Consider the following 25,076-nt stretch of genomic DNA (forward strand, 5'->3'; position numbering starts at 1 on the left):
CAGCAGGTTCTGGTTACACAGCAGGCTCTACGGTCGCTGGAAATCGCTTCAGCTGCTTTTCCTTCATCATACTCTTCGGTTTTGGTTCCAGTAGTTGACCTTTCTTCAGCTTCCAGATTCGGAGTATTTATCAGGAACTACTGCGCAACCTCTGCATTCTCTCCCTGCATTTTACAAGAAGGGGCGGTCTGGTTGTCGATCAGGACAGCAAGCCCCCCCCCCCCACTGGGATTTATCCCCATTCTGCAAAGCGTAAAACAAAGGGCTGTGGATTGGACTCCTCCCTTGCTTACTGCCCTCACAGAGAGACTGGGACTCCCGCCAAAGATAAAAATTACTCAAAGGAATTTCCCACCCTGGATATCAGGGTAAGGAACAAGAACGACATGAAACACTAAAATGGTGAAAACAAGAAGACAGGGGCCATTTTTGTAAAATGAGAACCCTTAGGTGCCTTTTCTGCAGCTGAGAACACAGCCGGTGGTAAAGGTGCACCAAATTAATACAAGGTATCACTGCCACCAGCCATTGAAGGTAATCTTGTCCCTATAACAGAATTGTTACAGTTTTAATGTGAAAGGGGATACATTGTATTTCCACAGCACTCCACATAAGGTGGGTTGTGCTGGTTTCACCTAACAAAATGTAAAGGGGATTCAAAGATCCTTTCTACCCTTGGGAACTGTAGTTCTCTCAAGGTTAGCCAGAGAAAGTTAAAAGGGGAGCCCCTAGAGCAACCAAGCAACAGGCACTTATTGCCAATAAGCTGTTCAAGAGGATAACTTTAAAAAGACACTATAGAGAGTTAAAAACATGACACCCATAAAAAGAGTTAAATATTCTGTGAATGTGGAAAAAGGTTCCCACTCACTGAGGTATTAAGGAAAAATATCCTACTAATAAAGCAAAGAGTTCTGGGGTTGACCCAGGTCACGAAGATTTACCAGTTCTGTGATAATATTACCTAACACTAACAGAAGGGCAGACCATTACTACAACAGGTGATGCACTTACGACTACTAGGCACCAAACCATCTTCAGAACTGCTATCATGCGCTATGGTTACATGAGCTAAGTCCATTTATGCGGTGAATGATGGGAGGTGGAGGAGTAGAGATACATGAGAAGATACACAAATGTATATTCTAACTCACAAGAGAACGGGTCACCAACAATACTATTTCATGATAGTGTGTAGTAAAAGGCCACATTCAATACATTTGCAAACAAATGGAACAGCAAAAGCGATCATCTCTGAACTCACCTCAGATCTGTACACAAGTTGCCAAGACCCATCATCACACTGCTTGAAGAACTCCAGAAAAGGATCAGATTTGCCAAGAAAGTCCTAGCAATAGTAAAGAGTAAAATATAGCAAATGTCAATTGTACAACTTCTGCTAAGTCTAGTCAACCTGGACGCACATCTGTCAATTAATGAAAACGTGCATTGGGATAGTTGAGCCATTCACCTTTATTAAAAATGATGCAACCCAGTAATTACAAGAAGCTGAAAGAGGGCCATGGTCCCAAACCGAAAACAAACATAAAAGAACAAGTTACTTACCCCTCGTAACATTCTTTCGACTGGATGTTCCTCCCACGTATTACTCATGTTTGACAGGTAACGTCCAGCTTCAGCAAAAATATTTCGGCAGAGGGCGCCGGGCGTCAAGCCGATATCCCTCGAAGGCCCCCGTCAAGGGTCATGTCATCGAAGGGTATATATAGCTCGCGCAGAGCCCATTAGCCTCAGTTCTGTTTTTCATCTCCTCTTGCAGCAGAGCCCATAAATACGGTGATGACAGTACTCCGCCTTGGTGGAATGGAAGCTGTAATAGCATGGGAAATTCTACAGAGGGGTAGGTTGGGAGGGTGATGAGGAATATGTGGAAGGAACATCCAGTCGAAAGAACGTTTCCAGGGATAAGTAACTTGTTCTTCAAATGGATTGTATCCTCCAACATATTCCTCATCTTTCTATTTGGTGAGGTGACAAACTGTTTTTGTTAGGCGCTGGCAGTTGGTGGTTGTCCACCGTTTTCTGGTTGTGTAGAACCCCAGTACAGAATTGTGTTTGAAAAATATAGACACATCATTCATGGGTTATTTCTGTACATGTTTTTTAATGTACAATGTGATGCGTGATAAGTTCTGGCAACATGAGCCATGTATGGTGAAACAATAAGCCAACGCGCGCTTCGACCGTAGTCTTTATCAAGGCAAAACTAGGTAGATGGCATGGATGCCAGATGAGGAGTCCGTGGGCCACCCTGTTATGGGTGCCAACTGCAAGCTGGATAGCTTATCTGAGAGAGGTCTCGACTACGGTCAAAACGCGCGTCGGCTTTTTGTTTCACCATACATGGCTCATGTTGCCACAAATTATCACGTATCACATCTTTACTAGGATGAGGTAGAGGATAGAAGCAAGGCGGGTCAATTTTCTGACCCAAGTGAAAGTCTGAAACGACTTTTACCCTCAGAACAACCCTGCCCTTGTGGAAGACTAAAGGGTGGCTTACATGAAAGTGCCTGCAACACGCTCACTCTGCGGGCTGATGTTAGAGCTACCAATAGTATTGTCTTAAAGCTTAACAACCTTAACAGCCATGTGTGCAAAGGTTTAAAAGGAGCACACATCAGGAATTTCAAAACCAGATTAAGGTCCCAAAGTGGAACCTGGAAAGCAGATGTAAGGAACATATTAGTGAGCCCTTTTAGAAATTGAGTCACCAGTGTTATTTTGAAGAAGGAACATTCTTCCGAAGAGTGCTTAAAGATGGATAGCGATGCCAAATATCCTTTAATGGTGCCGATCTGAAGGCCCAAGTTAGCTAATGATTTAAGGAAGGAAAGGACATCCAGAGTTTTACACAGAAAAGGATCAATATTCTTTTCTTTGCACCAGTTGCAAAACGTATTCCAATGGCAACGGCACAAAGATTTTGTTGCTGGTCTTCTGGACAAAAGCAACACTCCCTTTGGGCCAGTTCCAGAGAGTCAGAAAAAACCGTAGCGCGAACCAAAGTTTTGAAAAACATACCAAGGAACTGGGTTCCAGATTAAAACAGAGGTTAACCCCTATTATTATCCGTAACGCACGGAAACAAGCCAAACATACAGCCAGGGCGGTCTACCTCACAGTCCATGAAAAGTCAACAATGGATGAAAAAATAACATGCGGGTCTACTTTTAGCCCAACATGTAACATGCAGAGAACGATTCTAAAAAATTGGAAGATGATCCACACGGAAGGATTTACCCCCCTACCAAGCCTAGGTTTGCATACAAATGACAAAAATTCTTAGAGACATCCTAGTACGCACCTATGATGACCCCCACAGAAAGAAAACGTAACAGCAAACTCTTAGGTCCTTGCCACCGGTAACGGGCCACTACAAGTGTGGCAGATGTTCTGTGTGCCCCCTCACACCAAATGAGAAACAGGCGGACCTCAACGGGCGTATGTGGAAACTGAAGGGTTTCACAAATTGCAGAAGCAAATGAGCCATCTATGGCATCAAATGTCCCTGCAACCTATTGTACATAGGTTAAACTAAAAGAGGTGAGGCAGAGGATTTGTGAACATCAATCATGTCTCAAAAACAAGGCGATTGCTAAACCCATGGTCGCACACTTCAACCAAAAGCATCACCAGCCTAATGATTTGCGGTGATTCATCATTCAGATTGTGGAGCCGGCACCAAGAGTAGGTGATAGAGACGCCCATCTTAGACAAGCAGAACAGACATTGATTTTTAACTTAGACATAGTTGTCAAGGGTCACAATACAAGTTTAGAATGGACATTGTTCATGCACAAAAGATAAATATTTTTTGGCCACGGTTCTCACATCGATGCACATCATGAGATTACTTCCTCGGACAATATGGGCAGGCCAACCATTACCAAAAGGGTTGAAAATCTGGTGAGAATCACTAATTTATATAGAGGGGAGGTTGAGTAATGCATGCTAAATTGACATCTAGGTGCACCCCCTTGCGTGTTTATCCATTTTATTCAGTGTTTCTCCGGGCAAACAAACAAATGTTTGTCCGGGGTTGGCGCTCCCACTGGTTGCAGTATTCTACATTTAGTACACAGCAATAAACACATGATCGCCATTCCGTCGGCACACTCACAACAAGATGCATAGCTAGAAACAATGGCGTTGTATATCCGTACATCAATATGTAAATGTACTTTAGGTAGTACGATGTGTGTTCATATGTGCTCACTATGTTTTGCGATGACCTCATAGTACCCTACACTAAGTACTCAGTAATTTATTAAATTTTATTAATTTATTTATTTGTACATTTATAAAGGGCTCCTTGCCCATAGGCTTCTAGGCGCTGGAACCTGGGAACCCAGTAACAGTTTTGTGCTGTATTAATACAGTTACAGTTAATGATGTATAGTTACCGTTAATCAGTTACATATGTTTATTATTTACTCAGAGGCAGGAATACACATTAAATTGCAGACAAGCTGTACAGCATAATAATGAGAGCAGCAGGGGGGGGTTTGTGGGTGGGGGGTCGTATCGTACAACGCGTATAGAACCACCTGCTTTCTGTCTTCTATATTTTGGCGTTGCAATGAGGTTGGCATACGAGGAGCGTCTTGGTCTATTGGACTGGTTTTTGCTGATCTGGTTGCTGAGGTACGCAGGTGCGCTCTTAGTGAGACGTGTGTGTGAGAGGATTTAAAATGTAATCGTGTCTTGGACTGGGAGCCTATGGATGTTTCGTCTAGAGGAAGAAATGTGTTAATTCTTGAGTATATTTAGTGCAGCTCTGACGGTGTTATTTTGTACTATTTGCAGTTTTCTAATGTTTCTGTTGCTGGTGCCTGCAAAGAGCGAGTTACAATAATCTATCCTAGAGAGGATCAGAGCCCTGGCTAGGGTGATGCTATTGTCTGCCGAGAGGAAGGGCCTACTAGCTCTTATTAATTTTGATGTATAGGCGGAAGTTGAGACAATGGCATTGACCTGTCTGTTTAGTGTGATGGTCGAGTCAATGTAGACCCCTAGAGTTTTTATTTCATTTGCGACAGTAATGGTGTTACCATCGATGTTGAATGATTTGTATTGTTGACGGAGATTGTTTAACTTGGAGATATTACCAATTAGAATTAGCTCGGTCTTGTCATCGTTGAGGCATAATTCATTTTGTAATGAAGACAAGAGCGCAATTCCGGTGGGAGACTCCCATACTAGATGCCCACCTAGAAACAAGGGTGCTGTATATCCCTGCATCAATATGTAAATGCACTTTAGGCAATATTATGTGTGTTCATATGTGCTCACTATTGCTTGCAATGACATTAAAACAGTACTCCCGGACAGTGCATCCTGCACTTGACTGCACTCTGCATACATAAACGTAAGGTGGAACGCGAAGTCATTGCAAGAGGCTCACCCATCTTAATGTTAAAGGACATTTGTACCACGCACTACCACCACCGGAGTGGTCTCCTGGCGCTCTGGCGGCTCTGAAAGTGGAGGGGAGGTTGAGTTAGTGGGATGAAGCAGGAAAAGTGCAAGAGAGCAGTGATGTGCTGTTGGCGGCCTCAGCCAGATGGGTCAGTTGGCTGGGCCTGGGGTGTTTGCGGCCGGTAGTCATGTACTGTTGTGCAAGACTATGGGCCACATTACGAATTCGGCGGTAACCAGGCGGTGTTACCGCCGACTCGTATTACCATTCCGCCTCCGTGATTCCCGGAAATACCAGGGCATTACGACCCTGGTGTCCCGGGAATTCGAGGCGGAATTCGGTAAATCCCCATTCCCATTGTGTCCCATAGAACTCAATGGGAATGGGGAAGTGGAAACACCATCACCATCTCGTGATGGTGCTGGTGTTTCCACGTCTGCCTGCAGGCGGGCAGTGTTAAACCCGCCAGGTCAGACCTGGCGGGAACATCACCTCCCGCCTGCAGGACTCGGGATCGGGCGGTCCGGAATTAACAGTGGCGGCAGGTTTACCGCCACTGTTAATTCCGGACCGCCCGACCTGTAATGAGGCCCTATGTGTGTTTTTGTTTTGTTGTTGCAATGTAGTGAAGTTTGTGCGGTTTGTTGTGCTGTAGGTTTTGGTTTGGAGTTTGAGAGGTGTATGTAGAAAGGGAAATTGTTAGTAGGGTTGGTTAGTTTGCGTCTCTATCCTAGTTGAGGCGCTCGGCTTGCGTAGTCTCCCCTGATGCGGCTCTGCCCTGATCTGGGTCCGACTGGCATACAAGGTTCCTTACTCCTCTGGCCCCCACCTCTAACATGCTCTCTCATAGCTCCCCTTATCCTCCCTTCATACTCCTGTGGCTGGTGCACCTGTCAATGTCAACCTCTCAGGTAGTGTGGTGATTTCCAGTATCTTGACAATTCCACATCACTGTGGTACCTGGTGATAACTAAGGGGCGGGCGAAAGTGTTGGTGGGATTGTCTGGGGTAGTTGACTCAGTCTCCGTGCGTGCCGCCTGTGCTCCAGTCTATCCGGTGTCACCCGTCCAGGTGCCGTGGGTGCTACCCTCCCGGGTCGGGGAAGTCTGTGTCCTTTCCGGTTTCCTTTAGTCATCCATTTTCCGGTTTTGGTTTCCAGATTTAATCTGTGGTGTTGAAGAGCCAGGTTTTTAGTGATTTCCTGAATTTTAGGTGATCTTCAGTGTTTCTTATTTCTTTTGGGGTGTTGTTCCAGGTTTTTGCGGCTGTGGTAGAAGGAGGTGCCTCCAAGTTTTTTCTTAAGGTATGGTTTGAGTTCCAGCCAGATTTCGTTGCTTGATCGGAGGGGTCTTGTTGGTTTGTAGACTTATTTTCTTTTGTAGGAATTCTGCACCTTGTCCGCTGATTGCCCAGTGCGTTATGCACATTGTTTTGAAGGTGATGCAATGTTTTACTGGGAGCCAGTGTAGTGTGTTTTGGGCTGGAGTGATGTGGTATCTTCTGGATAGTTAGAGGAGTAGTCTTGCTGCTGCATTTTGGATCTGTTGCAGTTTCTTCAGGAGGTATTCTGGTATTCCGAGGTAAAGACGGTTTGCATAGTCGATTTTTGACATTAGGGCGACGATATTGAGTGTTTTGTGCGTGAAGGAGAGAAAAGGTAGAATTCTTCTTGCCGTGTGGAGGAGGAAAAAGCATTTCTTCACTGTTGCATTTATTTGTGGTTCCAGGGTTAGGGTGTTGTCCATTAGGACTCCCAGATTTTTTACTACCTTCAATGGTGTTGGTGCGTTTCCCCATTTCCATAGGCCACGGGATGGTGGTTTCGTTCTCTTGGTCTTTGGATACGATCATGATTTCTGTCTTTCCTGGGTTGATTTTCAGGTTGTTGACATCCATCCAGTTGAAAACTTCTTTTAGACAGTCGATTAGGGTTGAATGGTCGGCATCAGTGTCTTTGATTTTGTAGATGATCTGAGTGTCATCTGCATAGATGGAACATGTAATGTTGTATTTTTTGAAGATTCTGATGACCGAAGTCTGATCGATGTTGAAATACAGTGGAGATAGTGAGGATCCTTGTGGCACTCCACAGTCGTTAACTTGTGGAGTGGATTTGAAAGGTTTGATCCATACGTTTCTGTTCTGTCTGCTAGGAATGATTTGGTCCAGCATAGTGCTGTGTCTGTTATGCCTATGTCTTCCAGTCTTTCGGTCAGGGTGTCGTGGCTAACTGTGTCAAAGGCTGCAGAGAGGTCGAGCAGAATAAGGGCTGATGTTTGCGTCTGCTTTAGTTTTTAGGTCGTCCCAGATGGATAGTAGCGCTGTTTCCGTTCCTCTCGCTGGTCTGAAACCAATTTGAGCTTGGTCCAGCAGGTGGTGTTTTTCAACGTGTTCTTGGGTTAGTTTATATACGTAGGTTTCTATAAGTTTTGCTGGGTAGGGGATGTTAGCAATCGGCCTGTAGTTGGAAAGGTCATCACTTGTGTTTAAGTGTGGCTTGTGTGGTTTGATGTATGCTGATTTGAAGATCTTCGGTACAGTCCCTGTTGATAGTGATAGATTTAGAAGGTTTCTGTAGTGTTCTGCTGGCGATCCTTGCGCGAGGATTGATTTGTAGATGTCTGGGGGACAGGGGTCCATGGGTGATCCCGCTTTCTTGCTACATTTTACCAGCATTGCGAATGCCTCTGCTGATATTTCAGGAAGGCTTTGGAGTTTGTGCTGTGGTTCCGTGTTAGGTTGGTTGGGTTGTATGTTGTGGTGGGTTGGTCGCTTTTGTATGGTTTGTCGGATGGAATTGATTTTTTGTTTGAAGTGTTCTGCTAGGTCGTTGCCTAGCTTTTCTGAGGGGATCGGGGTGTTCTCGCAGCCTGGTGGGCTTCTCATTTCTTTAATGATGCTAAACAATTCTTTTTGTGTTGGGGGCATTGTTGATGTCTTCTCTTTGGCTTTTGAATTTCCTTCTTGTATGAGCGGATTTGTTTCTGTAACAGTGTTTTTTTCCCTGGGTTGTATTCTTTCCTCCATTCCAATTCCATCTTTTTGTTTTCCTTTTTCATGGCCTTTAATAGTGGGGTGAACCACTTTGCCATTGCTCTTTTTTTTGATGGGGTGAACGGTTTTTCTGAGGCGATCTTGTCTATTGTATCTGCGATCCATTTGTGCAGTCTCTCTGCTTTCCCGTCTTGGTCAGCTGGCTCCAGTTCTGTAGTTGAGGCTTTCGTTAATTCCAGTTGTTTGAATAGGTTGCTTTCCTTGACGTGTTTCCAGTTTCTTTTGGTGGTGGTGGTTGTGAGTTTCGGATGTTGGATGTAGGTTTGGGTAGGCAGAGTGATCATGAATGGGATGATGAGATGGTCGCTCCACAGTATTTGTATTGGAGGTGCCGTGGTGATGAGTTTTTCTTTGGCGAAAATTGCGTCTAGGGTGTGTCCTGCCGAGTGCGTTGCTCCTTTGACTTTGTAGTTTCATGGTGCCGAGTTGTTCAATTAGTGAGTTTTGGGAGTTGGCGTGGCTGTCTTCAAACCAGATGTTGAAGTCCCCCAGGATGATTAGGTGTTTGTGGTTGATGGCTAAGTTGGAGATGGCTTCTATGAAGTTATCAACGAATGTTGATATGAACCATATGCACCCACAGCACCATTGGTTTTTAAACATCCCTTTTAAATATCTCCTTTAAATATCCCTCCTATAACAATCTAGTCATTAATATGCAAGTGCCCCTTTCGGCTGTACAGTGCATCGTACAAAAAAGCGAGTCTTCAAACGTACAGTTAAAACAATTATTTTTGTGGGTGAAACATCTGACAGTGACTTATATGTGCCATGCTTAAACTCTATAAGAGGTTCCTTTCACTCTAGTGGTAGTGCAGCCAGCAAGTGGCAAGTGGTAGGAATAGGGCAAAAGACAGGGTGTGTCTGAATAAGTGCAGAAAAAGAAAATGGGGCAGCCAGGGGAGGTGGTGGGGTGGTGGGCAGGGGAGTGTAGGTTTACATACAGACCCCAGTGCAAGGGATTGCCCGGAGGCAGTGCGGGTGGGTGGCAGGTTGAGCAGGTACGTGGGCCCTAAAGACTGAGGGAGACCAGGTGCATGATGCAGAGAGAACGGATCAGCAGGTGAGAGGAGGAGCGAAGGCAGAAGCAAAGAGGAAGGTCTTGACGTGCTTCTCCTCAAGTTTCAGAGTGGCAGGGAGGTTGTTCCAGAGGGAGGCCCCAACCGAAGACCGATCTACCCCCAGCTTGTTTCTTAGAAAAAACTACTGACCCTGAGGGAGTTAAAGGTGGAGGAGCGAAGGGCTCGGTAGGGAAGGTTTTTACGGAGGGACAGCCGAAGGTATGTTGGACCCAGGCCCCAGAAAGCCTTGTGGACAATGCAAAGGGTCTTGAATGTAATCCTTGCAGCCACTGATTTCGGGGCTGGAGAGATATGATCCCAGTGCTTGAGGCGAAGGACAAGTCTTGCAGTCCTGTTCTGGATAAGTTGCAAAGGGTGTAGAGAAGAGGCAGGTAGATTTAGAAAGAGGCTGTTGCAATAGTCCAACCTTGAGAGAACCAGGGCTCGAGAGACAGTGAGCTTCTGGGGGATGGAGAGGAAAGGCAGAATACCTCTGAGAAGGAGCTGTAAGTTTGACTTTGAGACAGAGATGTGGGCAGAGGAGGAAAGCGTGGAGTCAAAGATTACCCCAATGTTCTTGGCCTCGCAGGTTGGTGTAGGAAGAGGGCCAAGGGAGCCCGGCCACAGAGCGACAGGAAAGGAGGGTGAAGGTGTGTTAATGAGGAGGATCTCAGTCTTGCTGGCATTCCGGCAGAGATAATTGGCAGCACACCAATCCTGAATGGGAGAACGGCAGTCAGAGATCAGGGAAGGAGAAGAGGTGGCCAAGGGAAGCCTGAAAATGAGGAGTGTTGTCAGCATAGCACTGGAAATCTGAGCAGAAAATGGCAATGTGGTGGGCGAGAGTTTGACCCCTGTGAAACCCCGCAGGTAGAGAGGGAGATGGAGGAAAAGAAGGATGCAAGTTGGACCTAGGAGGGTTGATCAAATAGGAAAGAGGTCAGCCAGGATAGAGCCTGATCGGTGATGCCTAGGTTGTCAAAGAGATGGTTGAGCAGGATGGTATGGTTGACCGTGCCAAAGGCAGAAGAGAGAGAAGGATGAAGACAGAGGGAACGTTAAAGTCAAGGTTGGAGAGCAAATCTTCACGGATGTTCAGGAGAGCAGTTTCCGTGCTTCTGGCAGCTCTAAAGCCAGACTGATGGTCGTGGAGACAGCCAACAGAATCAGAGTGAAGGTGAAGCTGAGAGATGGCCAGCTTTTCCAGGAGTTTGGCCAGGAAAGGAGTAATGGAAATTGGGCGATAGATAGCCGGGCAAGAAGGATCAGCTGTGGGTTTCTTGAGAAGAGGATGCACAAGAGTGCTTCAGAGGGGAGGGGTAAGGCTCCTGAGGCAAAGGAGAGGTTGCAGAAATCGGCCAGGGCATGAGCGAGGGTGTCAATGTGGTCCTTTATGGTTTTCGAAGAACATGGATGAACCGGTTTTGACAAGACTTTCATAGATCAGACTTGTCTAGCGACCTCGTCAGGGGAGAAAAAAGGAGAGGAGAAAGAGGGTGGTGGGGTGGCTGAAGGAGGGTCAGAGTTCAGAGAAGGAGGGATGAGAGGAGGGGGAGGAGAGAGTGGACAGGATGTCCTGGGTTTTTGAGATGAAGTGAGAGATAAGGGCTGTGCAAAGGGCCTTGGAGGCGACAGGAGGGGTAGAGACTGCAGGAGGATTGGCCAGCTCCTTGTAGATTTGAAAGAGTTTGGCTGAGTTGGTAGATGCCGCAGAGACATGGGCTTGCTTGTGGGCTCTCTTCTTGGTGTGGACAGAGCCTCGGTATTGCCTTTGGAGCAGGTGACAGGCCAGTTGTCAGAGGATGAACAAGAAGCCCTCGATTTCCTCTCAGCCGCCCCTCACTTACGTTTAAGTGTGGCTAAGTCAGAGTCCTACCAAGAATTGCACTTGGCTTTGGGCTTCAAACAGATCCTCATGACAGGGGCAAGAGCACCTCAGAACTGTAATGTACTAAGCACTCCACTGTGCCTTTCTCCTTAATGTTCCTACTGTAATAACCGCATCCCATACTGCTGCCTGACTCAGTGTGCTCTCACATTGCAATGCAGAAGTGTTTCTACCCGACACTGTCTCTGGCTAATACTGTGAACTTCATGCAAATATATAACGGCTAACCATTCATGCCTAACGATTGCCCGTTTATTGCACTGCCCTTATATAAACTGCAAAATGCACCTTCCAACCAGCACCACCTTGCTGCCTTTCTATCCAAATGCCTAATTGTAAGCATATGTAAAGTACATCTCTACCTTGCAGCTCTCTTGAAATGCATCTGATATATCAATCTCCCCCACTATGTTAGACTAGCCTTTCTTGAATCTGCTTACTATGAATTGCCCTATGCCAGACTAGCCTTTTTTAACTGCCTATTGTGAAGTGCCCTACGCCAAACTAGCCTTTAACTGCCTATTGTGAAGTGCCCTATGCTGGACTAGCCTAAATTTTAATTGCCCTACCTCTCCCACGCCTAACTGCTGGAAGTCCTACTCTGAACAAAGTGTAGTGAATCAAAACAGATAGTCCTATGCTCGCACTATACACAATACTGTCACAAATGTATCCTTCCATGTCCTGCCTAACAGCATCACCACCACAGCGCACCTCACTTCTCACCCACCTTGCCATCTCTCTCATCACACTCGCCCTCGTGTCCATCTGCAGCATGTCACTCATACACACTAATCTCGCACCACCACTAGCCCATAGTCCTGCCACCTTATGCCCCTTACAGAACACCCAGCCCAGCCCTCATACTAACAAGCTCTATGACCACACCCTCCTCAACCTTAGGCTTTGCAGACTCAGGACCAAGCTACACGTCCCTCTCCGCAACACTCCACCCACTATCGACCTCAGAAACACCAGACTTGGCTCTTGCACCCCAACTACACGCACACATCGCTCACACCACAAGCTGCTCAACACCCACCCCCACACCCATTGCACTATACCCAACACCATCCCTCACGTCCACACACTCACTCACTAACCACACCCCCGAGCCCTAACCTCAGCACTCTCGCCAAACATCCACCCACACCACACTGAACTGAAATGCGTGCTTCTCGACGCCCGATCACTCCTAGCACATGCACTGGAGATCAACAACATCATCACTGCCCTTAAACTCGACTTACTAGCCATCTCTGAAACCTGGCTACATGAAGCATCAGGCCCCTCCCTACCCCTTGACCTCCCCCCCAAGGATACACTATCCTGAGACAAGACCGCAAAACATCCAAAGGTGGAGGGGTTTCCCTCATCTTCAAAGATGCCCTCATCTTCAAAGATACCCTCTCAATTAGACTCTGCAGCCAGCAATGCGAAAACAACGCCGACCTCCTCATTGCTAAACTCGATTTCCTAAAACTGCACCATAAACATCAATCACTTACAGACCACCTGGCCCACCACAAGACTACCAAAAGCACCTCCTCCAAATTGTAGGTATTAACTTAAAAGGTTCTACCAAAACGATCCTACTCTGTGACCTTAACTTAAGCTTGCATGACCCAAAGGACAAAGCAACCACCTCCCTAGCCAAAGAACTCACCCACATTGGGTTCGAACATAAAATCACTGCACCTACCCATTGCAAAGGCCGCTCCATCGACTGGATCGCAGACCACAACTGCACCTCATCCATCACTAACATTTCTGCCCTCCCATGGACAGATGACCACCTCATCCAATTTGCAATCCCCACCACTCCTAAATGCAATATACTCTCGTATGGCCCACCCGCCAAAGTCAGAAGCTCAAAAAAACTAACCAAAATAACCTAGCTCCGCTTCTCGATATCCCTGAACATCCATTTAACAACAACCCCGTTTCTCTAGCCAACACATATGCAAGCATGCACAGCCAAGCTATTGAATCCATTGCTCCCCTAGAAAACAAAAAAGATTAAAAAAATCAATGCACTCTAATTCTTGGTTTATACTCTCTGCCCTACGCATAAAAAAGCATCAAGCACTAGTCAAATGGCAATCATCGCCCAACCAATCCTCCCTAAATGAATTCAAAGAGATCCCATCCATGTATTAAAAAAGCCATATTCCTAGCCAAATCAGATTCATTTAACCAAAGAATCTCCAAAGCTAATTCCAAATCCAGGGAAATCTTCCCTATCTTCAAAGATCTCACCTCCCCTGCCACTACCCCGGACAAAATCACCAAAGACAAAGCCTGGTGCTCCAGCATTCAGGACGCCCTCATCAACAAAGTCAAAATGCTCCAAGAAAAAAATAGCAGCTCATTGTAAAGCCCTCTCCAATCGGGACATTCCACAACCGCACCCCCCACCTAATCATCCTCTCTGTCAAATACCCCTGTTCGTCTTCAGAGACGTCACCGAGACAGAAGTGACTAACCTTATCAAACCCTCCACCTGTAAAGGGGACATCTGTCCCCCTACCATCAATAAAGAATGCTCAGACTCACTCACCCCCCCCATATTCACAGCATTCATTAACGCCTCCTTCTCCACTGGTATCGTACCAAAAAGCCTAAAAGAAGCCTGGATTTGCCCACTCAAAAAAAAAAAAAAAGACACCCTAGACCCCGCTTGCCCCAACAACTACCGCCCCATCACTACCGTTCCATTCCTCCTCAAAATCCTGGATAAAGCTGCCCACATCCAAATCCAACAATATCTGGAATCAAATGCCATCCTAGGCAGAAGACAATCAGGCTTCCGCAAAGGCCATGGCACAGAAACCGCACTCTTAGACCTTAAGAACCAAATCACCAAAATAATGGATACTGGCAAACCTGCCTTCCTGCTCCTTCCTCCTCAATCTCTCTGCCGAGTTCGATCTTGTTGAACACGATATCCTGACCTCCCACCTATCCAACGCCACCCACTTCTCTGACAAAGCCACCTCCTGGATCACCTCATTCTTAGAAGGAAGGGCCATGAAGGTCAACCCTGACCAAGCCCACGCAACCCCCACCACCATAAATTGTGGAGTCCCCCAGGGCTCATGTACTGCACCTACCCTCTACAACCTGTTCACCAAACCTCTCTTTGACTTGCTGGATGCACTCGGCATAGCATACACAAACTATGCCGATGGCACCCAAGTCCTCCTCCCCCTCACTGGAGACTATGACCATGATCTAGAAGCTCTCCTCCAGATATATGCCACCATCCAAACATGGATGGCAATCAACGGTCTCTGCCTAATTGGGGATAAAACTGAGATCATTATCCTGGGCCCCAAGGAAATCCTCACCAAACTCAACACTAAATACACCCACTTCACCATCGACCATACTAAGATACCAGTATCTACATCTGTAAAGACCTTTGGTGTCTACTTAGACTCTACCCTCTCGATGACTAGACAGGTCAGCGCCATCTCCTCCACCTCTGCCCACCCAACTAAACTCATAACTGCTATAAAACCCTTTCTTACCGCTCAAAACTGCCTATCCGTAGCCAGAGCCACTATAGGAGCCAGACTCGATTACTGCAATGCCCTCCTGGCAGGCACCTCCACTACAAACATCAATAGACTCCAAATAACACAAAACAGCACGCTCTGCGCAGCTCTGCACATTTCTAGAAGTGACCACATATCCCAGGCCAGACGCAAAGCCCATTGGCTCCCAGTCAGGGAAAGGATCAATTTCAAAAGCTTAACCCTTACACATAAATGCATCAATCTCTCTGCCCCATCCTACCTATCAGAAACGATCTCCAAAAACATCTGCCCGTCCTACAAGAAGCCACCTTGCTAACCAACTCTGCGTACCCTCCATAAAAAGAGCCAACGCCGGCGGCATTGGCTTCCCCCACATAGCACCGAAACTCTGGAATGCCCTCCCTAAAGCACTAAGAGCAGAACCTTCCTTACTCGCCTTTCGCAAATCCCTCAAAACCACACTATTCATATAACCCTCTCCACACCATGGCCCGCCTTGCGAGCCCACTAGCTGCTATCTACCAGGTACTATGGAATTCCAAAATGAACCGTAAATGCTTATAAATACTGCTTGCTTTGTACTATGTAACTCTAAAAATTAACCGTAAATGAAAATGCCAATGTAACTACTAAGCCTTTCTTTTGTAACCAGCAATGTATCTTTGTAACAGCGCCACGATGCCCACGGGCTGCTGTGCACTTTAAAAATATGAATAAATTAACAAACCAAGAAGGGGGAGTTGAGAGGTCAGCCCACTCAGAGAGAATAGAGGTGATGTGACCAGATTGGAGGAGAGAGGGGAGAGGGGAGAAGGCAGAGGGCAGAGGGCAGAGGGGAGAGGGGAGAGGGTCAGTGTCTGTCTGACGGAAGCGCTGGAATAGGTGTCAGCAATAGGGAGAACAGGGTTGGAGACCAAGATATCCTTTTTGAACTTTCCTACCAGACCTAGTGAGAAGGGAAGGATAGTCAATGGAGAAGCAGTTTGAAAAGATAGGAGAAACAGAAAGCACCATGGGAGTGGTAGCGTGAGAAGAAGGGAGACAGGAGGGGTGGGGGAAAGGTAGGTAAGCGTGGAACAAAGATTGGCGAAGTCACTGTGCCAGCAAGTTACAGCGAAGCAACAATTACAAGCAACGTGCAGAGCAAGTTAGCAGAGTACAGCAAGATTTGACTTTTTAACCAAAAGGAAAAACAGCAAGATTAGACTTTACAATTGGCTTCAGATGCAAGTAGAGGGTGAAAAACGCAATGCAATTCAGTGTTGTCCATCATTATCAGGACGTTCTTTCCCCGTACAGAGGGCAGGAAGGCCTTCAGCGCTAGTCTGATTGCCCTCAGCTCCAAAGGATTGATGTGTAGTTTGGACTCTGATGGAAACCAACGACTGCCGATTGTCAGATCGTTGGCATGGACTCCCCATCCCGTGAGTGAGGCATCCGTCACTACTGTTATCTCCAGCCATGTTTGCCAAAAAGGTTCTCCTTTCAAAACATTTTCCTCGCAGGCCGACCACAGAAGTTCCAGCGAGACCCTGGTTGGAATCTGAAGTCGGTCCGACATCTTTCCTGAGAAATGGGACCACTGTGTTCTTAGAGCCCATTGAAGGGATCTCATTCTCAGGCAGGCTTCAGGCAGCAGAAAAATGCAGGATGCCATGACGCCGCGCAACCTCAGAAAATCGAAGGCCGGTAGATTGTGGGCATTTTGAAATTTGGTCACCATCTGAAGAATGTTTTGAGCCCTCACCTCTGGTGGCAAGCTCTTTCAAAAGGATGCATCTAGTACAGCTCCAATGTACTGCAACTTTTGGGAAGGTGTCATATAGGACTTCTTGTAATTGAGGGAGACGCGCAGTCCCTGAAGAGAGTGGCAGGTAACGTTGAGATGATCGAGGACTTGTACGGGAGAACGCGCCCTGATCATCCAATCGTCCAGGTAGGTGTAGACGTGAATCTCCCCCCCCCCCCTCTCCTGAGGCGTGCTGACACTACCGCCAACAGTTTGGTGAAAACCCTCGGGTTGAGGTCAGCCCGAATGGCAGAATTCAAAAATGAGAACCGTCATCTGCGAGCCTCAGGTATTTTCTGTGCTTGAGATGGATTGACACATGAAAATAAGCATCCTGAAGGTCCAATGACACCAACCAATCGTGTAATTGGAAGGCCTGAAGGATCTGCGAAAGTATGACCATCTTGAACTTGTCCTTCCTTAGGAACTTGTTCAAGTATCTCAAGTCCAAGATGGATCTCAATCCTCCTTCCTTCTTGGTAATCAAAAATATGGGAAGTGCCATCGATTGCTCCCATCTGCTAAAGGTACAGGTTCTATAGCACCTTTCTCTAGCAGGGTTAAAATTTCGTGCACAAGGAGCGGATCCGGAATCCTCAAACAGTGGTTCCCCGGTGGATTGTTCTGAGGTCTTCTGATAAAAGGAAGGCAATAAATATGGGCTATGGTTTCCAAAGCAAAAGCATCTGAAGTAATGTCTCGCCATTCTTGCAGATGCTGAGACAGTCTGCCCACCACTGGTGAACTGTGACTCAAGACCCCATAGTGGTTTTGTGGCAGCTGTTGCAACGGCTGATGGTAAGGAGGCTGCTGCTTGAGCTGGCTTTGCACCTCTACCTCGACCAACATGGGGAAACCTTCTTTGGCCCCTTTGACTGGCCATTCCTCTCGCCCTTCAAACTGAGGAGTAGTAGCGAAAAGATCTACCCCCTCCATGATTGACCACTAGTACGAAAAGGCTCAGGTTGCCTAATAGCAGAGCCTAAAGATTTGGCTGCCACCTTTGAAGTCTGCAACTTCTCAAGGCTCTCGTCGGCCTTGTTGCCAAAAAGATGAGACCCGTCAAAGGGCATGCTGAGAAGCCTAGACCGCACATCTGGTGCAAAACCAAACTTCAACAACGCAAATCTGCGCATGACAGTGCTGGTGGCCATGGATCTGTTGAGTTGATCTGCAGAATCCAACCCTGATTGAAGGGACTCACACATGGCTTCTTTGCCGTCCTTAATAGCTAAGAAGTCGTCCCTTTCTTCCCCTTAAGGAATATGCTCTGGCGCAATGGAGATGCAGTCCGACAGAGAATATGAAAACCTTGCGAGGGCACAAGTGGAGTTGGTGTATTTCAGTGCCATGCTCCCTGTGGAAAATACCTTCCTCGCCCATCCATCTACGCGCTTATCGGATGGTAGGGTATTCTGACTGTTCTGAAGTAGCTGTAGCTGCCTGCACCACTAGACTCTCCGGAGTGGGGTGTTTCGACAAATAGTCGGGGTCGCTACTGGAGGGGCGGTAGTTTTTGGTGAGGTTCTTGTCAACTGCCGAATTTCACTGAAGAGTTTCACAGTTCCTAGCCACCCTTTTTTGAAGTGCCACATGAAAGGGCAAAATGGCACCAGTTTGAGGACCCGTGTCTAGAATGTCCGTTAGGTCGTCTTGGTTGTAGGGTAAAGATGGCCTACTCCAGCCCAAATATTCAATTACCTGTGACATAAGCTAACGATAGGAGGACTCAGCATGTTCAGCATGTTCCCCTGGTTCAGGCTTTCCGAATTCCAGTTCTGGCGATATGTCAACCCCACATGCTGTTTGCAAGTTTTCATATAAATCTTGCATTCTGCTCTCCTCAGAGATAAAACTCTGCTACATTGGGTGTACCGTATTGTAACCCAAATGGTGCATCCTCATTCTCAGAATGTTCCTTCTCCTCAAAAATAGAAGTCAGGGACTTGGAAAAATCCTTCTTTGGGAGGGGAGCATAAATCTTGTCCTGTTTAGATAACACAGGCTTCAATGTAGTTGAAGGCGTTGACGTCGATACATGAGGAACATTGGGCGCAACGGTGTGGCTGGCAAACATGACGCTGCCGGCGTCGAAGATTTCGGCATCGACTTTGAGGACTTGATAGGTGTCGAGGGCATGGCTGGCGTGGAAGGCACCTCCGGCATCGAGGGTGCCGATGGCGTGGACGACCTCCATGGATCTCGTGATCCTTTGGTCTTCTCAGAGAGGGGTATCGAGGGCTCCCGATGGGGGTCCGGTCATTTACCCAGGCTCAGCGACGCGCAAGTTTTTAACCGAGACCTCTCCTTTCCGGCTTCATCTGAAAGCGCGGTCGGAGCATGGCTCCGTTTATCAAATATTTTCAACATCTCGACCCTAAATGCTTCCCATTCAGCAGGCGTCTAATTTTTCAAAGGACATGCAACACTTTTAGGGTAATCGTCCGAAGAAGATGATGATGAAGGCGACCGTTGGTGTCTCCTCTTCAACTTCTTCAAAGACGAGGAGGAGTATGGGGACTCACTCCTTGACCTAGAATGCTAGTCGGTCGAAGGCCTAGCCGTACGTATAGGTGACTTTGGGGATTTTTCCTAACCTGGGTTTCCCCTTCCGTTCCCTCAAGGCTTTTCCTGTCATCGTCTGACACCTGGAACACTGTAGTATTGTGGCTCTCTCCAAGGAACCACAGGCAGATGCGATGCGGGTCAGTTATTGACATTTTCGAGTCACAATCTCTACAGTTTTTAAAGCCGGTCTTTGGCGTCTATGGAGTCGAAGACGAAGCCATTTTCGATGATTTCGAAGATTTTCTAGTAACATACGTCACAGAAGAGGAGCGCCGAATTTCATTAGAAGCAAGTGCTAACGCGGAAAAACAGAACTCAAGCCAACGGGTGCTACGCAAGCTATATATACCCTTCAATGGCATCACCCTCGACGAAGGCCTTCGAGGGACGACGCCATCGACGCACAGTGCCCACTGCCTAAATATTTTTTCCGAAGCAGCTGAAGCTGGACATTACATGTCAAAGATGAGGAATATGTGCGAGGATACAATCCATTCGAAACAGCCTTAATGTACCTGCTAACTGACATGGCACATTGAATGCAGCTGGGAAAAGGTGGGTTAAATGAGACAGATTGGCATCTTTAATTGGGCACAGCTCCTTATAGGGAGACTTCTGCACAACCCCTCTGGTGGGGGCTGTGCAATCCTCTAACTTAATGGTAGAACAGTGCCACACCCAAAAGGAAACGCCAGACTCTGATAGAAAGTGTACCAGAGCAGTCAGGCTGAACGATAGGAGGATGGATGGATGGATGGCAGGGAGGTGCAATCAGTCCTAATAAACAGCACGACAGAGTTCTCTGTATGGGTATTCTGAAAAATATACACTTTATTTTCAACTTCACTGATAGAATATTTATAATGGAAAAAATAAGTACTTGAATAGCAGAACACATGGCAGAGCACACTGTAGGCAGAAAAAAAGTAAATGTACGCTATTGGGAAATTGTCTTTTTACTTCTTTCCTCCCATTGACTTCAATGGGGCATCCTATCTTTTTGCTATGGTCTACATCCTGGCATAACTTTTTTGAAGAGAAGTACAGCCCTTAGTTTTACTTTCCTTCCTTTTGCTCACTTTTTATGGGGAGACAGATCAGTCCCCAAGACCATCAGTAGTGGGAGACCATGTCTCCCTTTGTGGAATTCTTGTTATTTTTAAATTAGGCACATCACCTTCAATGTCCCCTCTAAGCTGTGCACATGTACGCATGCCCAGCTTCCTCCAGAGTACAACTCAGAAGAGTTTTAGCAGCACACAGATTTCTCACCATCTCCAGAATTAATAAAAGGCACAAGCCACAGCAGTTACCTGACATCCTCTCTTAGTAAAGCTAAATGGTAGTTCTAGTCCAGATATTCTGCTCTAGCCTATTTACATTACCATACTATGCAAGCTGGACCTTAAAAACTGAATACACCCTCAAGATGTTAAAATGAATATTAAAAATAGTGGCTTTATGTAAAGAAGCTCTAACTAAGATATGTCTGCACACATTAACCAAATACTCTTCCCTCCCCACCCAGGCAGTATGTAGATCTTAACGAACAATCTTGACTGCCTATGTTAGCCTTGCAAAACCTTTCCAGGCTTGTATATACATCCACTTGTTTTAGGTTTGTTGTAATATGAATAACGTTCAAGCACCACCTGAATGTTTTTTAACCAAGATGCCTTAACGAAAGCATCAACCACAATATCTAACCCAACTGTCACCTCAAATATTGGCTACTGAGTAAGTGAACAGGCTACTAGTGTGTGTAACATCATCCCATGCTTCCTATTCTTTGTACATATGCCGTACAGGCACTTTGAAGCGCCACTCTTGTTCGCTAAGAATTGGTGCAGTCACACTGTGTGCGAATACACAACACTTATCTGCTTGGTATTAGGTAACTGACCTTTTGGTATAGGTCTGTACTACACAAGTTTGTAGTTTGACTGAGCAGCCAGACCAATCTCAAGAGGGGTACATGTGGGCTGTAGAGCTGTACAATTGAAATTCGTAAATACACGTAAACAAGTAACACTTACACTCAAGGTTTCAGTTATAATTAGTGATTTATTTAATTAACATCCTTTTTTAAATAAGCATTCTTCAAAAAGGCAATTCATTGTAACACTGTAAATATACTTTAAAATGACTCTTCAGAATCAAAATAATTTAGTGGGTAATCTTTGGATATGCTTCCTAAACAATTCCTACACCATGAGGTGACTTAAATCACAAGGACAGTAATGGCATTTATACATCACACTAGGCTACTTTGTAGAGTCTGAGTTGCAGAAAGGAAAGGGGTTAGGGAAGTAAAAAGGTGAGAACAATTTCTCAGCCTTTGTGAGGACAACTAAATCCTCCAATGTAGTCTAGATAAGCCATTCCCAGCAGTAACATTATACAACAAGCTACAACCTATGAGGGTCAAACAGTATCTAAGTTAATGGACTAGAAGTGTGCCTTTGGGGAGCCTGGCCCGCCAAAGTCATTTGGGACACAGTCTATGGATCTGATGCACTTCTTGGATAAGAGTCTTGCACAAAGTTAGAGAGTTTCAGAATAATCACTGTAAGGCCACACGCTCTAAAGCCTGTGAGAAGTAGTTGCAATAAACTCGAAAAAGATAAGCCAATGCAATTGCCAAGTGAGAAAAGCGCGGCTACAGGCAATAAGGCAAGTACCTCAAGCCTAGAAGATGAGTGGTCCAGCAGGCTTCAGTCTTGCTAAAGCGATGCAGACCCTGGTTCCTGGGCTTCAGTCGTGGGGACAAGAGGGAGGATGTCTGGAGGGCTCCTGCGGCAGTACTCGTAGGGATGTCGTCGGCAGCTACATGGTCTTTTCGGTCCAGTGGCACTTTGCAGTTTCAGCGCTTAGCAAACGGCACTGATGCAACTCACGGATACCGGTTGGACTTCCTTCACTCCATCCGTCCTGCACTCTGTTGAGGGGTTTCTAGATCTGGAGCTCCTGCTTCTGGAGGGTCCTTAGGAGGCTCCTGGAGCTTCTAGCCGGATTTGTTCCACAGCACAAGTTGCACTGGACTACGGACACCCGACCCTGGGCATTGGGCTCCCACAGCAAATGAGGCACAGCAAGTCAGGGGGGTGTGTAGAGTTGTGGGGGTGAGAGGGGTGCTCCAGTGGGAGTTTGTCTCAGGGTTAGTTGGTCCCACTAACCCAAGGGGAGAAGTTGTTCTGGTCGGAGCTTCTCCTTTTTCACCTCGACAGAGGTCAGCACAGCAGCAGGTCTTCACCTGGCAATTCAAAGGTCCTGGATGTTGCAGCAAGCTTCCTTCACGGTTTCTTCGTCGGGTGTTTCTCCCAGTGGTCAACTGCCTGTAGTCCCAAAATACTCGCCTTTTAAGCAGGTTTCTCCCATTCATGCACAGCCTAGGCTGACAATCACACAATAGGGTGGCTGTCCTCCAGGACAGCCTGCCGGCCAATCAGGACTAGTTGCATTCAGGCATTCCTAGAGACAAAGGAAAGGGGAATTTCGGGACCCTCCCTCACATCCTGTCCTTTGACACACTGGGGCCAGAGCGCCAAAGGCAAGACAAACAAAGGGCTCAAATCTGTCTCAACACACAGAGTAAAACCAAAGAAAGACCTCACAAACAGAAAATGGCAAAAAAAAGACAGGGGCCATATTGACAAAATGGTCACCCATGGGTGCTGTACTGCAGTTGAGGGTTCATCCTGCGGTAGCAAAGCACAATGGTAGGAAAACGTAAACCACTTCACCAGGAGTGAGAGTAACAAACAAAATAATGGTACATGAGAAAGTAGGATAAGGGACTACTACGTAACACCCCCAGCACTCCACATAAAATGGGGTGTGCTGGACCTACAAAGAGAAAAGATAAGTAAAGTCAATTTCACTTTACCATTCTTGGGAACTGTAGCTCACCCAAGAAAAGGTATTTAAACCATAAGAGAAATGTAAAGAATTTCTCTGTGACACTGCACTGAAGGTGCTGTGTGTCACCATACAAAAAGCAGATGACTATGGAGTTTGAAACTCGGGGGCGTGGCCTGATGTCCATGGTGTGAGGACGCGGTTCCCGTGAGCTCCGGCCGAGCCGCGCAGTCCGATCCTGTTCTGGGTACCGAAAACCCAACAAAGCAGACCATCCTTCGGTGCAGCTGTACATCAGGCGATTAGCTGCACTCTACGACTTGTTCCGACAGAAATCGGAGGTCGGGGAGCTTCTCCGACGCTTCGCCCCGACCTCCCCCGGCCCCCTGAGAGAGGTGCACGGGATTTGACCGAGGCGCGGGATCGCTTCCCGCTTCGAGCGTCGCGGCTCCTCTGCGGCGCCTAGCCTTTGATGCAGCCGTAAATCAGGCGATTGGCTGCACCCGACTTCTTGCCCTGACAAAAAACGGAGAGCCGGGACCCGCTGAGACGCTCCGGTCGGGCTCCCCCTCTCTCCCATAAGAGACTTCCAAGATGGCGGCCATGATGATTTGACGATCTCGGAGCGACCCCGGAGCGGGATAGGGAGCGCACACCCTGCGGGGACCAGATCCCAGCCCTCCAAGCGCCTCTATCACTGCCCCTACCGTCCCGGGGCGAGGACCACTACAAGACCCCGTCGATCCACCGACACACCGCCAACGAAGCCGGAGCGCGACTGTGGAGGGGGTCGCCGAGACGGAGCTACCGGACCTTCACCACCTACTGCATTCCTGACTCGGACCGCCTATTCTCCGGAGAGCGGACCCCCCCACCAACGCAGACCTACACTCCTCGAACTGGCTCCAGACCCACCCAAACTACGTTCACAGGTGAGGCCTTCCCGGCGTTCCGGGCCCGGCGACTCTCTCACGGGGTTGCGGGACCTTGCCTGCCCACCCCAGGCGGCCCCCACCGAACCCCCGACTCCTGCACTCTCCCTAGCTAACCTCATTGGGCAACGCTATCTCCCGGTAGGACCCGGACCTCTTTTGTCCTCTCCTGTCCCACTGAAGGCGGGGCGCCCACACCCGCGGCGCGCCCGGATCTCGACCCACACGGGGTCCATTATCCCCGAACCTCTATGACACACCGAAATTAAACCAGGCAGAGAGGCCGCCTGCCCCGACGTGAATCCCCTTGCGATCCCAACCAGAACTGTAACAGCCCATCATGGTGGCAGCAAGAAACAAAACCAAAAATGCCACCCTAGATCCTTTTGTCACGGCGAAATCTCACCCCATCGCCCAGACCTCAACAGATAACTCAGCAACACGAGACAGCCCGGACACCAAGCATGACCAGCTACTAGGGGCGATTGAGGCCCTAAAATCATTCATAGACACAAAGATAGGGGAAGTAAAAGCAGACATCCAGCTGATAAGGCAAGACGCTCGCAACCTAGCTGAACGTGTCACCGCTGTGGAGTCCCATCAAGAGGATATGGCGACTGAATCGGCAGCCATGAAATCAGAACTGGCAGAGCTTAAACGTAAAGTGACCCTGCTAGAGGCGAGGTCCGAGGAAGCGGAGGGTCGCGCTAGACGCAGCAACATTAGGATACTGGGCATACCGGAGGGGACAGAGACTGCTGACCCGACGACCTTCGTGGAATCCTTAATCCAACAAGAGATCGGAGCGGAGAACCTCTCGCAGGGCTTCTCCATAGAGAGAGCACACAGATCGCTCCAGAAGAAACCACCCCCAGGCTCCTACCCTCGCCCCATCATAGCGAAGGTCCTCAATTTCCGAGACCGGGAGGTGATCCTGAAGT

The 25,076-nt window shown here is 47.5% G+C and overlaps 1 protein-coding gene across 6 annotated transcripts in view; it reads right to left on the bottom strand.

The window, feature by feature from the left end:
• Window positions 1–25,076, bottom strand: part of CPNE1 (copine 1) — a 677,094-nt gene that overhangs the window by 325,858 nt on the left and 326,160 nt on the right. For all 6 annotated transcript variants that reach the window (XM_069652236.1, XM_069652233.1, XM_069652235.1 and 3 more), the window contains exon 6: window positions 1,265–1,348. In XM_069652236.1, coding sequence (XP_069508337.1) covers window positions 1,265–1,348 — 84 coding nt within the window. The remainder of the gene's footprint in view (window positions 1–1,264; window positions 1,349–25,076) is intronic.

Source organism: Ambystoma mexicanum, chromosome 3p (assembly GCF_040938575.1).
Source record: "Ambystoma mexicanum isolate Mex_15411 chromosome 3p, UKY_AmexF1_1, whole genome shotgun sequence".
Lineage (NCBI taxonomy): Eukaryota > Metazoa > Chordata > Amphibia > Caudata > Ambystomatidae > Ambystoma > Ambystoma mexicanum.